Source organism: Primulina huaijiensis, chromosome 6 (genome assembly GCF_012295235.1).
Source record: "Primulina huaijiensis isolate GDHJ02 chromosome 6, ASM1229523v2, whole genome shotgun sequence".
Taxonomy (NCBI): domain Eukaryota; kingdom Viridiplantae; phylum Streptophyta; class Magnoliopsida; order Lamiales; family Gesneriaceae; genus Primulina; species Primulina huaijiensis.
In genome coordinates, this window is record NC_133311.1 from 23,284,998 (window position 1) to 23,299,666 (window position 14,669).

Here is a 14,669-nt window from a genome sequence, read left to right on the forward strand (position 1 = left end):
TAAATATTTATTTTTTTTTTTTTTAAATGATGTTTATTCATAAATAAATAAAAGAAGGGAGGGGGAGGGGATCACCTTTGCTCAGGCGGCTCCATTTTTTACATTACACAGTTGACTATCGATACCGTATATCACAATCTCTGGATAGCCAAAATAGTAATATATGATTACTAAAAACATATTAGAACATCAAATGGAAAACATCCTCGTATACAAATACCAAGAGGTCTGTCCAAATTTGCCAAACAGTTGCAAAAAAGAAACCAAAATCGCCACATCCACGAGATGATACATGCGGAATCTGCAAGTAATCATCTTCTATATATTACCTAGAGTTAACAATAGAATCACCTGTACATTTTCCTTGGCATCAATTTGTACCTTAACAAGTTACAAGGGAGAGGCAGAAACTTTATCTGGCCATCATTTCCTTTACCGGTAATTCAGATGTCCCCAAATTTCGATGCTTTCCGTCAGCTATATTTGTCAGATGGAACCCTTGAGCAGAGAGCTGGTTGATAAGAAGAGTTTCCATCTGACAAACCATGCTCTTCCTTGGTACCAAGAAGTAGAGAAATGAAGCATTCTGCATTCCCTCCTTCAGGCGGTGCGCGCTCGACCCACGAGATCATCGGAAGAATAATAATAATTCGAGGTGGTTTGTTTTGCCATTTGCATTTGGTGATGTGTGGACTAAACGTGAGTTTATTCATCGATTACAATGCTACTGGCTATATGCTTGGATAAATCAATGAGAAGCAGACCACAGGGTAAGAGATGATCAGCAGCCACTCGCTGAATTCGTGAGGAATACTTCTAGAAACTCATAAATTCAGAGTTATGAGTCTGCCACTTGTTTTCATCAGTTAAATGTCACTTTACCGAAAATCCAGTAGTCTAAAGTTGACAATGTATTTTTTACCTTTAAACTGCAACTGGCCGGACGAAATTTCTTTTACAATTCCAACACTTCCCTTCTAAAGTCTTTCATTTATCACGTTACTCTCCCAGTTTATCCGAAAGCCAGAAACCCGTCGGAGTACATAACTTGGGATGGCGTACGCTGTACAGAGGCAGCAAACAAATGGACATCGAATCATATCTTGGATGGGTCGTTTTCTGACCCCAAAATTCCCCCAGCTGAAACATGTTTCAAATCTTCGTAGGGCCATGTCGATTCCTTTTGTACCATACATGCTCATAGATCTGGTCACTGGGACCGTCTCTGTTGTTACAATTTACAGATAGTAATTATTATTGATGAATCCCAATCAATTTCGTTCTTACTTCAATTTATGGGAAAATTTCTCATACAAATTCACGTGTATTGTTTTTAATGATCATATATTGGGGACCACCATTGAAGCACCTTTGTATATTTTGACAGTCTAGCTAGAAGTTTAAGCTGTTCTTCCCTTCTGGTTTGCTTGCGCCTTCTTAACAATCACATTGGTTAGATCTTAGTCTTACAGCCATCAAGCAAGTTGAGTTGTTTCTTATCGAGGCCTGACTTCTTTTTTGTCCTCCATAGGGTGTGCAAACAAGTTGAGTTGGCCTTATTCTTGTTGAAGTTTACAATCTTGAACATGAGCATAGTTAAAGTTTGAGATCAAGCTCATTTTCATGGTTCGAGATTAAGGTACAAAACAAGCTCAATGTTGACTCATTTCGTCGCTCTCATTAAGTACACACCTCTGTTAGAAACCATCTTCTGACTTTTGTCGCTATGTTTCCATGGAGATGTCAAATGCTCCAGTTCCATGTTGGTGCGAAGGAAATGGTGAAATCAATAAATACTGCCTAGCTTACTCGGTTTCATCTCAAAAATGGGGAACTGCAAGAGCCTGTTAAGCAATATGCTAAATCATGCAACTCTTTGCAATAAATGTAGAAATAGTTCAAGTACATTTTGTCATTTATTTATTTATTTGATTACAATGTAGAAATAGTCCAAGTTATATATAACTTGGATTCGAATATACATATCCGGGGAATAGGTTTATGTCATTTATACACCTTATGGGTGTTGGCCATACATGCCATATTTATTGATATATCTATAAGAAGTAAAATGAAATATATTAAAATTAAAACATGTCAAAAGGAACCTTAGAAACAATCAGGAATTTATATTACAAGCACTAACATAGCAAACGCATCTTTCATGGTCTTTAAAAATACATAAGAAGGCAAAATCACGACTTTGCAACAACTCTTTAGCCAACTCCATGCCTTCAATACTTGCCTGCAAGAAGTTTTATGTCCTTCATTTCCATGACACTGCAAATCAAATATCAAATTCCCCAAATATTATTTAACAAGATATCAAAGAAAGAAAAAATATTACCAATCATCTAGTTGCACAACATATTGAGATATTTCTCAAAGGAATGATCGCCCCGAGGTGCCAAGTGATGGGCTATGAAACCTTGTGCTACGGGTCCTTTTTCCCGGCGGCTTACCACAAACACATTGACACTCATACCCATATATGTTTCCGAAGCATGAAAACAAACCACTTCCTCCATCATGAGAGTGCCTCCGAGGATGCTTAGCTGATGACTTGTAGCTGCTCGATGAGTATCCGCTACGATCATACAATGGTGGCACATCTGTTCGCCACCTCTCGAGCTTTGACCTAAGCCCTTCGACACTTTCATCCAAGCTCCAACCATCCAACACGGAGCTCTGATTATCCGATAAAGGATACTTCTTTTCGGCCATCATCACTGCTGCCACCTCAGAAGGAGAAGGGCCCACCTCGGAGTCCGACCAAAGAGAACGGCCCTTCTTTATCTGTGCACCCACCCCGTACTTATTACCATGTGGCATCGACCCCTTTGGTGAAACATACTCTTTGTAACCATTGTATTTTGAGATGGGCTGCCCTTTCTTGCCTTCTTGGACCTTGTCTTTAGGTGAATTGCCATTTTTGGCCACTTTATTTTTTGTCACAGATTTCTCATCTATAACCTTGTTTTTAGGGTTTTCATCAACAGCCTTTTCATTTCCCCCCTGAATGTTGGGGTCAACGGTACTTTTAAATTCACCCTTTTCCATCTTATAGAAGTAGGAAGATTCTTTGCTCAAAATTGAATCACTTAAGACCGAACTTCCCTTTTTCCCTTTTCTACCATTTTCTTTAGGCTTCTCTCTAAGCTCGGCCCCACTAATAACTGAACTTGCTTTCCCTTTCTTGAACACCATTCCTTTAAATGGATCCACGGGCTCTGTGATGCTCAGTATAGAACTTTCTTTAGCTCCACTTTTGCCTGTCACAACAACGAGTGAGCTGTTTGGTGGGGAGAAATCGTCTGTTGTCACTCGTTCGCTACGTTCACTTCTTGTTCTTCGCAAGATAGGCCTCGCAACGCAGGGATTGTCGTTCTTTTGGTTTTCGTTTTGATTTAGTTGTTGAAGAGTGGGTGGATCCTCCATTAGGTCACGAAATCCGACAGCTGATGCACTGAGTTGCGTGTAGAGTGGCATGCTACGCATGGAGCTGTCTAGTAAGGCCACACCGATGTTTAGTATTCCCTGTGGACGTCCTGATGGACGACGTACCTATGCCATAAGAGATTTATGAATCGAAAGATGACATTAAGTAAAAGTAATATTGCACCTAAGTTATGTACACTAACATCGCCCATTGTGTTGTGTTGCTATTTAATTATAGACTGGTAAGTGAAAATCTAATAGCTAGCTAGCTAGCTAGAACAGTCCTTCAAAATGATATGAACTATGACATAAAAGGAGGTGTAGATCATTGAAGGACCCATCTAAATTATAACATGAAAAATAGCATCTAATACTCCTAGAAAATTATAGATAAAAAAATATGCGCCACGATAAGAATTGAACTTTTTTTTGCTTTTAAAATTGAACTTTTTTTTTNACTATACCTGAAGGGCTATAAACCGCATTCCCATATGGCCGCGGTGGCCGTGCGACCGGACAGGAGGTGGAATAAGGTTTCCAACCAGTACGCGAACAGTCCCAACCAGAACGTCCCGGAACCAGTTCACGGAATAGATTTCAATCATGACGGCGGACGTATCTCGCCCGAGAAAATCCTCATCCACCCTGAAAACAAATTTATCATTCCATGTGGGGTTATTCTTGCCCTCAGCATCCACGCATGTCGTAAGCTTCCGGCTCTGGTTCATCCAGGCCGTGGCGTACGTGCGCATTTTCTTGGACACGGGCTCCAAATCTTGCGCGGAGATAATATTTATCTCCAATAGTTGGAAGGGCTTCAAGAGCGGCGCCATGTTCTTGTCCGAAAATGCATAACATGGAGACAAAGTAAACGTCAGGCTTGGTTGACGTACATTTTATATGAATCTTGAAGATGGTGGCGGAGGTGGCAGTGGGTGATGTGCTGTTCCGGCCGCCACTCCGGCGAGGGAATATGGGTATGATTCGGGGGGAGGAAGAAATGGGGGGTAGAGAGGATAATGACCTTTCTAAAGAACAAGAAATCAGGGGATATATGGGACGGGGAAAATAAGGAGACAACACTATGTTTGACCGAATTGTTTGTGGTCCTGAGATATGGTGATCACTATTCACCTACTGTACTCTTTCTACATTTTAAGAGTAGGTAGATATTTTCTTGATTCTAAAATTAATTAACTTAATTATATTTGTACCTATTCATCATTATAAAATCATAAAATTAATTAAATATTTTTTATCACACAGAAATTTAGATTTTAAAGTATCATAATTCATAAGCCTTTCAAATTCCCAAGCATCAAACCTATTTTATTCGAAAATTATTTGCAAAACTTTTAAATAGAAATTCCCATAAGCACCTGCAAAATACCTCATCTTGAAACTCACGTCGATGTTATGAAACAAGTGTTCTAACTTTTTGCAAAAGATAACACTTCAGATTTAATTTTGTTTTAAAAAAATTGGAACAAGGTGCACTTCTCCATATATAGTCACTTCATTATCAGAGGAAAATTCGGATGCCAAAAATTTGACTAACTTGTAATAATAATATTAATAAAATAACCATAAAAATTTATAAGCCACCGCATCAATATAGTCAAGTACCTAAAAAATGGCGTAAAGTCACTTCCCAATACAAAAATATTCGGTAATGACTAGTTACCTCCAAGAACATTTACTTAAGACGTGCTTCCGTTAATTTTGTAAAAAAAATGAAAAAAAATAATATTGAGAATAAATATTACTCCATGCCTCAAAATTCCTTGTCCAAATCGAAGTTCCGTTCGAATCGTCATTCCGAGTGATGCCCATTCCTCAATCCTTGCTGATAGGTGGAATGCGCTTTTTCTTGTCGAGGTACCTGCCTATAGAAACCATTCCCTCTCGGTCTATTGTAAGTACGCTCAGTCCCATCTTGTGTGATCCCTCTGCCAAAACTTCGGCCACCAAAACGTCCTCTTGTTCCTTCCATATAGTAGCTAACCCGGCCTCTACCCCTTGCTCCTGTTCAAAACAAGCCAACAATGAAAGAATTTAAGAACAGTCGTGGTGATTATTAGAAGAAACCAAAGTGGGATGCATCTGTTTTTGGTGGTATGCCCAAACCTTACCACCAAAAACAGATGCCCCTTGCTAAAACTGTTAAATAAACCAAACATGAGTGAGTCTCCGCATTTCATTCATGCAAGTAAATCAGGTACTTAAAGCCTGAAGGGTTAAAGTTCACAATCCATTCTAATATAGGAAGAATTTAACAAGGAATTCATTTATTTTTATCTTTATCTTTTTTTTTTAATATCAGCACTTTAGCGGTCGAAAGGAGAAAAGTAAAAAGCTTCTACCCAGTTGAAGACAAGAAGAAGAATGTTTCTCGGAAAGAATGCTTGTGTAAATTTAGGATTGATGAATAAGTTATTCCATAGCAATATCATGCATATGCAAGGAACCTATGGAACTCGAGCTTTGCCATTATTTAAACATCCAGTTATGGACCTCTTGAAGGTTTATCTTTTCGCAAAGAAAGCATTCATTTCCAACACGTCTTAGTTAAATGGAAAGCCAGAGGAATTACCAACGAATAGTGTGAAAAAAATTCTTATGCCCCATAAAATTTCAAAAATCCATGCAAGTCAAAAGCATAAAACAGGAATACATACTTCCTCCTCGAATGAAGTTGTTTCTATTCGGTCGTCGCTCTTCAATATAGAGCTGATGTGCACCTATCTGAACCGTGGATGCCTACAAGTAACCGATATAAGATACGGGGTCATTCTTTTCTTATTCAGAGACATTCGCTCTTATCAGAGATTATATTATAGCGACGCAAAAATTATTGGAATAGGGACCACAAACTTTCTGTTTAGAATCTCCAATAGATATAATGACCAATGGAAAATACAAAGAATAATCAAAAGACATACGCTCAAACCTTAATCGCATTCTGCACCCCAGAGACGTCTTCAAATTCAACAAATGCATAGCATGCATCGATATCCTGTTTACAAAAAGAAGGTGTGCATTTTTTAGCAGTTTAGCACAAGACACTAAAGCGCATGGACAAAAGGGAAAACGGAAATGACCTTCCGAGTTCTAATGGCCACACCATTAGGCTTGAGTTTACCAAACTTCTTGAACTCCTCCCCGATTTCAGAAGCAGCCATAGTAGTGGGAACATTGCTCACATACACCGACATTACTTCAACTACAGAAAATGAATATAAAGAAATACACGAACAGGTTAGAAACAAATTTTTATCATGAAAACCAAAAACTTGTTTGATATATCGGACTAAAAATTTAGGAATCAATAAGGGAAAAAATGCAATCGATATATCAGATTTTGATTAACATTTTCCTTAGATGTAAAATCAATCTCAATTTCACATCTCTTTGAATGTATTTGGATATCACGAAGTAAAGAGTAGATGACCGTGAATTATTGATAACTACTTAATATATTTTAAGAACATTTCTTTCATATTCCTCCGTAACCAAAGAAAGGAAAAAAATTTCCATGATCCAAACACAGCCTTATGCTTGAGGTTTCCAATATAATCTAGATCACCAGAAAATGAAAAATGATAACAGAGAAGTGGGAGAAAGTCACCTTCATCTTCCACAACCTGTGCTTCTTCCAGACTCTCCAAACTAGTCCCTTCAAGTGGGTTTGAGGATGCAGCCAACGGCTGGATTCTGGGTTCAGGTAAGTGCCGCAAATCTGAAGGAGAAACAGGCTTGCTCGAAAACGGTGGAATGGGCACCGCTGGAGCAGATTGTGCTTTAGCAACCTGTAACTTTGAGCCATAGTAAAAGATACAATTCATGAGAAACTGGCCACACAAAAACAGCGTACAACTCAAAAAGAGAGAGTTCTCATTATTAACCACGTACTATGGAAGCATATGTATGCTTTTGGGGCTCCACAACAGGTTCTTCGGTGGGGGAAGATAAATGGTTAGGTAAAGAGTTCATAGTTCCCTGAATTGAACCATTCAACTGCACATCAAAGTTATCGTCCAGAACCTGTTCTGAGGCAGGGACTTGCTGAAGCTGTTCTTCTGGATACTTGTGACTATTGGCAGGGCCATTATCTTGAATATTTCTCGTAGCCAAAAACTCCCTGGACTGAAAATCTCCATTCAACCCATAATTGGATGCTGCAAAACGACCGAGGTCCATTTAATAATTAGCAAAGGTACCAAGGTTTTTTTTTCCATATTTAGCTTTACATTATCTACGGAATGGAGAATATCACTTGTATTAGCGTTTATTGGTGCAATGACATAAACAGAAACAAGTGTTACTGCTAAAATAAATTCCTTAGCACCCAAAGAAAGTGCGCTAAATACTTAGCACCACTCCCACATTGTCAAGTCCCCAAAAGTTCAGTTCAGAGTTTTGTGTCCTCCTTTTGGCTACATACATTTTCACTAGAAATTAAGATTTAAAAAACAGAACAAAATGAAAAAGGTCAACCTTGTCCTCGAAGTGTAGCTGGCAAATGCAGGTTGGAGTCAAGATTTCTCTGAGGTAAATACGCAAATGGATGCTGAATAATATGTTCTTCGTCAACATAGTGGAATATGTCATTGAAAACAAAGTATCCTTTCACCTGAGGGGCAAGAAAAAAGGTTTCCACAAACTTTTTCCTTGCATTGAATCCCTTGACATGCACCGAACCAGAAACCATCACTAGAACTCCACAGTTCCAAGATTCTAAAGAATGTGCAGTCTTAATTTCTATCCCAGTATAGTTGAGTGACATAATAAGTTGGTGGATTTGCTGCAAGGGAGGCAAGCAAAGCTCAATAACCAACATTGACCCATTCTACTTACAGAGGAAATAACAGGATGAAGGGTGTGATCATGTAAAATTACATTGGAATTAATCAAAGTGAATGTGGCGCTGAATCCATCGTTAAATATAGTATGCTGAAATATTGAGTTTAAACTACAAAATAGAACGAGTACAACCCTCCAGATCAATTTACCTAAGATCAATGTTAAATAGTAGTCTAGGTTCTTCATTGATGCAATTTCATACACAGGGGTTGGGGCACAACAAAAAAAACATGACACATCAAACGAGGTAGGTTATGATTATCGTCATGGCCAAGAGACCAGAATGGTGAAACCACAAACTATGAAAATATAGCAACGAAATTTTACCCAATGTGATTGGATAAAAAATCAAATGAAAATTAATCGTGCCACTACCATCATAAAAATATGCTGCAGACTATTCTATGCTATCACATTTTAAACACTTAAAGAATAAATTAATAATAAAAAAGTCTATTCTTCACGTTCTAACTAGATGACAAGTGCTTGTAAGAGATTTTTCTAAAAATACCAGCATAGCGCTAGCAGTTTCTCTTGAGTTTCCATTAATCCGAAGCATGGTGCTGGCATCATTGTAAAATTGGTGAACAAAATCTGGCTGGTTCTGTAGCATCTGATAGTACTGCCCGACAAAGTATGTCCCCACCTTCACAAGAAAAGGCAAAGAGTGTCAACGTCCAACGAACAAGTCCATCATCATACACGAATACTGAGGAGATGAATTTTCATTAATGACATTTCTTCACTTTCTTATATCATAACAAGTGATGTAAAAATGAGGACCCGCACAAATAACTGATATAGTTTATGCCTTAGAGTGCAGCATTCTACCATCACATATGTTGTATTACTTGCACCAGTGCAAACATAGTTTCAGAAGGAGAGACCAGATATTTATAAGCATATAATTCTGCATCTATAGGGAATAGAACAATGCAAGATATATTCTATTTCAATCATATGAATTTAAAAAATGGAGCATTTTTTTATAGCTGTATCATATGAAGAACCCAAATTGTCACAACAAATTGATCACAAGTGAAACCAATCTACATATTGATTCCCCGAGATTTGTAAAAATAGAAACCTCTGTTTATATGTCCACAATACCGTAGGCCATGAATATAAATACAGTAAGCATGTACTCGCATACACAATGGTCCCACAAACACCTCAGCAAATGTAACAAAAAAAAGAAAGAAACACCTCAACAAAAACCAGAACTTAGATACATAGTTGCAGCAAAACACATTTTCAATGCTACACAAGATTCATATAATATATATGCATAGCACATAACTAAGTTTATTCATACATGCTAAAGGCATGTCAGTCATGTAAGTATATCCACGAATAAAAGCAGCCACATATACAAGTAAATTAGCCACTGCAATGGACTGTTGCACCAGAAAGCTTCTTTTGCTGCACACTGGCAGTGGAACCACCACCCATATTAATATACAGCAGCAATAAGACAGTAGGCATTCACACCTTCTGACAAAAATGCAAGTTTCCTTTCCAGTTTCCAATCGCTAAATTAACAGGTCCATCAGTGACACATCAAAATGGGTATATCAGCAAATATAAAGGCATACACAACATATGAGCAGACAGAATCAATTCACTTGCTCGTAAACAAAACGATTTATCGGCCTAGAGAAAGATTCAAAACTTGACCTGGGCAGCAGTGACAGGCAGAGGAAAAGCGGAAGCCATGGAGAAAAAACCCAGATTCAGAAAACAAAACCCAGATCTAAAACCCCAATTATCAAGATCGATTCAGGAATCAACAGAACTAATCACAACCCAGATTCAGTTTCGCCATCTTTCATCACTCATTATCATTTTCAAGGAGCCCCTACGCTCGAAAAAACTGAAACTGCTTGTTTAAAGAATGGGACGAGACTTTGTGGTGTAGCGCGATTCTGTATGGTTAGGGCTGGGATGTGTTTTTTTTTTTTTTTGGGTATATATATGGAGACGAGACGCTCTTTGTTACGGCATCGGGCGGTGGAGACCACTGGTTTTCTTCTCAGCTGCTGTCTTATGGTGTTTTTTGTGTTTGTATATAAAAAACACACAAAAGGTATGTTTGGCCGTTTTTTTTTTTCCCCATAAAAGCTTGCAATTTATTACTTGATATCATCTGTTACAAGTTTTACTAAACAAAAAGAAAACTCGTCATTCATCTAAAAAAAGGATGGAGACAATGAAAAAGTAAAATGAAGTTGCATGTGAATCATGTTAGCTGGATAAACCACACTGGACAAACCTTGTGTGATAAGTTTGTCTGGTTTGTCCGATAACATGTTTGTAGTGAGAATCAAACTCATAATTATTGATCAAATGTTCGTTTATTCCACCAACTCAACAAGATGATGATTGTAGCATATTTGATAGTATAATAATTAGTCACATACTTACATATCTATTATATTTAATAATTCATATTTTTGTAAAACAAAATATAAAATCCTCCCAGAGGAAACAAACTCTTTACAAAATAAAGTTGAAACTACAACAGAATTTAAATTTTCATCAACCGTATCCTCTAATGATAATAATCGAGATACAATGAACTTGAAAAGCTTTCAGCGTAATCCCTTTAATTTGGCCATCCATTTATTTGATGTCTCGGCTTTCCTTGTAAATTAACAAAACATTATTGTTTTACCAAAATATAATACATATTAACTTCTTTGAAAAGAGGATCTCATCAAAATATAAAATTATTGTATTGATTTTATATTTTAACTTTCACGAATAATAGTTGTATCGGAATATATGTTTTGATTATATGTATCTTAATAAATTTATGTTTTCATATGGACTCATATATAAATTTTGAATGAAATACGATACCCTCGAAAATTTGAACTCTAGTTCCTCGACAAGAATGTGATTTGTAGTTTATCTGGTACCAATATCTCAAATTTATTACAAGATTTGAGACTAAATTGTAATAAATATCTATCAAATCGAGTTAGAATCTCATAAAATTTATATGTAAAACTTTCAAAATGATTCACAAAATTTGTTGGACCAATAATTACGTGCATAAAATATAAGTGGACCTTAGATCTTGTTGGGCTCACCCGTGACCCATCCAAATGCAAATGGGTAATTCAATTATTATTATTATTATTTTATTAAATTCCATCCATTGCTATTTGCTCATTGTTCAACGATGATTTATGAAAGAGTAACGTAAATACTTTATGTATTTACACACGCATCGCTTATATGTGTTGGTCCCAAGTGAAACAACTTGAGATAATAATACGAAAATAAAGAATAAATTGTACACCGAGATTTACGTACAAAAAACTCCCAAAATTTGTTAGGACAAAAACCACAGGCAAGATAAAAAGAATTTCACTATAATATTTTATGTGTACAACCACTCACTGTGTTATCAAAGAGAACGCACACTCTCTTAATATAAAAAAACAAACTATTATGATTGGAACTTGGACCTAAGTCAACCCCAAAAGCTAGCTCAAGGGAGGAGGATTGTCCAATCCCATATATGCAAGTCTCAGGTATTTTATCCAACCGATGTGGGACAACTAACACACCCCTCTCATGCACAGGAATGAACATCTGGAGCGTGAAGTTTGTAAATGACCCAACTATGGATAGAACGGGTGGTACAACACATAACGGTGGAACCTGAGCTCTGATACCATATTAAGATTGAAACTTAGACCTAACTCAACCCCAAAAGCTAGCTCAAATAGGAAGAATTGTCCAAGCCCATATATGCAAGTCTCAGGTATTTTATCCAACCGATGTGGGACAACTAACACACCCCTCTCATGCACAGGAATGAACATCTGGAGCGTGAAGTTTGTAAATGACCCAACTATGGATAGAACGGGTGGTACAACACATAACGGTGGAACCTGAGCTCTGATACCATATTAAGATTGAAACTTAGACCTAACTCAACCCCAAAAGCTAGCTCAAATAGGAAGAATTGTCCAAGCCCATATATGCAAGTCTCAGGTATTTTATCCAACCGATGTGAGACAACTAACACAAACACCTCACAAATATTATAGAACCAAGCACTCAAAAGCTATATGATGAGAGAGAACTCGATGAAAATTAAATTGGACACCGAGATTTACGTAAAAAAAAACCCCAAAAATTATTAGGACAAAAACCACATGTAAGATAAAAAGAATTTCACTGTAATATTTTATGGTGTACAATCACTCACCGTATTGTCAAAGAGAACACACGCTCTCTTAATATAGAAAAACAAACACCTCACAAATATTATAAAATTAAGCACTCAAAAACTATATATGATAAGTATGAATGAAACGAGGAGATGAATATATCTCTATGCGTGTATTGTGGAAGGCGTTTTCATTTCTCTATTATTGTGGAACGTGCTTATATTAATTCCCTTCATTTAATTTCTTGCCCACCCCACCTCCATTAATATTTTGTCGAGAGTACATTGTTCCCTAGTATATATACAACAATAGATCGAGTTTAAAGAATTATAACGTTAAAAAAGCATATGGTTTGAGTACTTGGGTAGAGCATAAGATTTCGGACTTTGACCAAAGTGACCTTAGTTGTAACGTACTGTAATCATGTAGATATTTTTTTTTAAGTCTCTCTCTGTTTTTTTTTTGAAAGTCTTGGTCAATTTGTTTTGTTTTCATCAATGTTGCTTTCAACATGGTTGGCGTTGTGGACAAGACAACAAATACGAAACAACGCAAGATTTACGTGTCTCTAACCTTGAAAAAATCCAAAATTATTTCTACCGTTTGTGTAAACTATAAAATTGAGTAATTTCTATTACATTGGAATTGTGGAGTTAGATTTAATTTTGAAAATGTCATTACGCTTAATATATATAATAGAGATATATTTTCTTAAGCCAGCAGGAATAAGGTTGAATAATATAATTTCAAAATATGACAATAACAACACTTACCGCAGCCGGCCCCGAATGTGTGTGATTTTCAAGTTAAACCATACATTTATATATAGTTTGGACTCCATCGTGGGATGTGTCGGAGAGAGAAAAATGGAGGGCATACGAGCAATTGTCATAGCCTACTACGATAGAGCAACCAGAGGAGAGAAAGACTTGGTTAAACAATACTTCAACAAATTCGACATCAACGGCGACGGAAAAATAACCTTCAAACAATACAAGAATGGGGTCGCGAAACACCTCTCGGATGAGAATATCTTTAGGAAACTGGACGCCAACGGGGACGGATCCCTGGATTTTGATGATATCGTATGTCTTTACTACATGGAGAATAAACTCGGGTTGCACAAATGCGCCTCGTGTCGAGATTTACTCGTTGGGGCCTACTTTTCTTGCTTGCGTTGTTTGGAAGATGGGTTGGATTCCGAGTGTCGTCTGTGCTGTACTTGCTACCACTTGGGAGAATTCAGTCATGAGCACTCGTTGAGTCACTTCTTGGATCAACATACAATGGCTAAGGTGATGAAAAACCACACCCCTGATGCACGGCGAGATAGGCGAGAGGTAAGTTTTGGAAGTATTCGTTAATTTCGTCTCTTCTTTAATTTTCTTACTTTTCTCATGGATTTCACATTTTTAGTTTTCAATTGAAAACATTTTTGATCTAGAAATAAAGGGTGGGTTGGTAAATTTACCGTAACGAATATGATGATTGGATGTAGCTAACTGATTAATTAGTTTATGGATATATTTCTGGTTTAAGGTTGAAGATTTGATTTGGAAAAATTTACTTCAAATATTTTGAAATTAAAATCAATCTATCACTCTTAGCACAACCTTAATTATATATCATAGACCTGTCGGAATAAAGCAAACCTAGCCATTCTTCCATGAATCGAAGGACATTTATTTAGATTCAGATAAAATATATAGAAAAACAACAATTGGGAAAGCGGTTCAAATTCAATGAACTGATCAATTTGAGGGGAAATCACGAGTTAAATTGCAGCTTATTTGGAGGTAGATTAAAGTTGATATTTCTGAAAAATAAAATTTAAAAAGAAAATGCTCTTATTTTTCGTTCGAGAGTCAACGCCCATATATGATCCACAGTAGTCATTCTGTGGACTCGGATTAGGATGTATAATTGATGGCTTACATAAAAATATCAATAATTGTTTCTATAAAAAAAAAAATAGGGAAAAGGTCAATTAATATCTTTTCACCAACCAAAGAGTGATATAATAATTATAATTATATAAAAATGAAGAGGTGTTTGCATCAAAATTTGGTGGTTTAATTTATTGTCACTCCAAGACTTGGTAATATTTATATGTACATATCATTGAACTTTCATTACATTTTACTTCTTGTTTTAAACGAATGTTTTTATTTTTTTTTTTTT

At 36.7% G+C, this 14,669-nt stretch overlaps 3 protein-coding genes across 6 annotated transcripts; 1 reads left to right on the forward strand and 2 right to left on the reverse strand.

Annotated features, from left to right (window-relative positions):
* Nucleotides 1-2,347: 2,347 nt before the first annotated feature.
* LOC140979456 (uncharacterized) lies at nucleotides 2,348-4,455 on the reverse strand. The gene is made up of 2 exons (XM_073444858.1): nucleotides 3,903-4,455; nucleotides 2,348-3,564 (listed from the first exon to the last, which is right to left on the reverse strand). The coding sequence occupies exons 1-2, from the start codon at nucleotides 4,269-4,271 to the stop codon at nucleotides 2,383-2,385; spliced, it is 1,551 nt and encodes a 516-aa protein (XP_073300959.1). The 5' UTR covers nucleotides 4,272-4,455; the 3' UTR covers nucleotides 2,348-2,382.
* A 531-nt stretch (nucleotides 4,456-4,986) lies between these two features.
* On the reverse strand, nucleotides 4,987-10,211 carry LOC140978524 (nuclear transport factor 2-like). 4 transcript variants are annotated; one of them, XM_073443660.1, is made up of 10 exons: nucleotides 9,979-10,211; nucleotides 8,813-8,947; nucleotides 8,072-8,242; nucleotides 7,936-7,984; nucleotides 7,351-7,616; nucleotides 7,067-7,253; nucleotides 6,540-6,661; nucleotides 6,389-6,454; nucleotides 6,117-6,198; nucleotides 4,987-5,463 (listed from the first exon to the last, which is right to left on the reverse strand). In XM_073443660.1, the coding sequence occupies exons 1-10, from the start codon at nucleotides 10,015-10,017 to the stop codon at nucleotides 5,252-5,254; spliced, it is 1,329 nt and encodes a 442-aa protein (XP_073299761.1). In that variant the 5' UTR covers nucleotides 10,018-10,211; the 3' UTR covers nucleotides 4,987-5,251. The 4 variants fall into 4 exon arrangements, with proteins under 4 accessions (XP_073299761.1, XP_073299759.1, XP_073299758.1 ...); XM_073443658.1 differs by having other exon boundaries at nucleotides 7,067-7,247; nucleotides 7,936-8,242; XM_073443657.1 differs by having other exon boundaries at nucleotides 7,936-8,242.
* Nucleotides 10,212-13,354: 3,143 nt separating this feature from the next.
* Nucleotides 13,355-13,964, forward strand: LOC140979206 (uncharacterized). The gene is made up of 2 exons (XM_073444532.1): nucleotides 13,355-13,828; nucleotides 13,905-13,964. Exons 1-2 carry the CDS (start codon nucleotides 13,355-13,357, stop codon nucleotides 13,962-13,964), a joined length of 534 nt encoding a protein of 177 aa, XP_073300633.1.
* Nucleotides 13,965-14,669: the final 705 nt, after the last annotated feature.

Coding starts and splice junctions, on each gene's coding strand:
- LOC140979456 (XM_073444858.1), bottom strand. CDS start 4,271: ATGGCGCCGCTCTTGAAGCCCTTCCAACTATTGGAGATAAATATTATC.
- LOC140978524 (XM_073443657.1), bottom strand. CDS start 10,017: ATGGCTTCCGCTTTTCCTCTGCCTGTCACTGCTGCCCAG. Junction 6,455..6,539: donor TGGCCATTAGAACTCGGAAG/GTCATTTCCGTT, acceptor TTTTGTAAACAG/GATATCGATGCATGCTATGC. Junction 5,464..6,116: donor CAACTTCATTCGAGGAGGAA/GTATGTATTCCT, acceptor TGTTTTGAACAG/GAGCAAGGGGTAGAGGCCGG.
- LOC140979206 (XM_073444532.1), top strand. CDS start 13,355: ATGGAGGGCATACGAGCAATTGTCATAGCCTACTACGATAGAGCAACC. Junction 13,829..13,904: donor CACGGCGAGATAGGCGAGAG/GTAAGTTTTGGA, acceptor TCACATTTTTAG/TTTTCAATTGAAAACATTTT.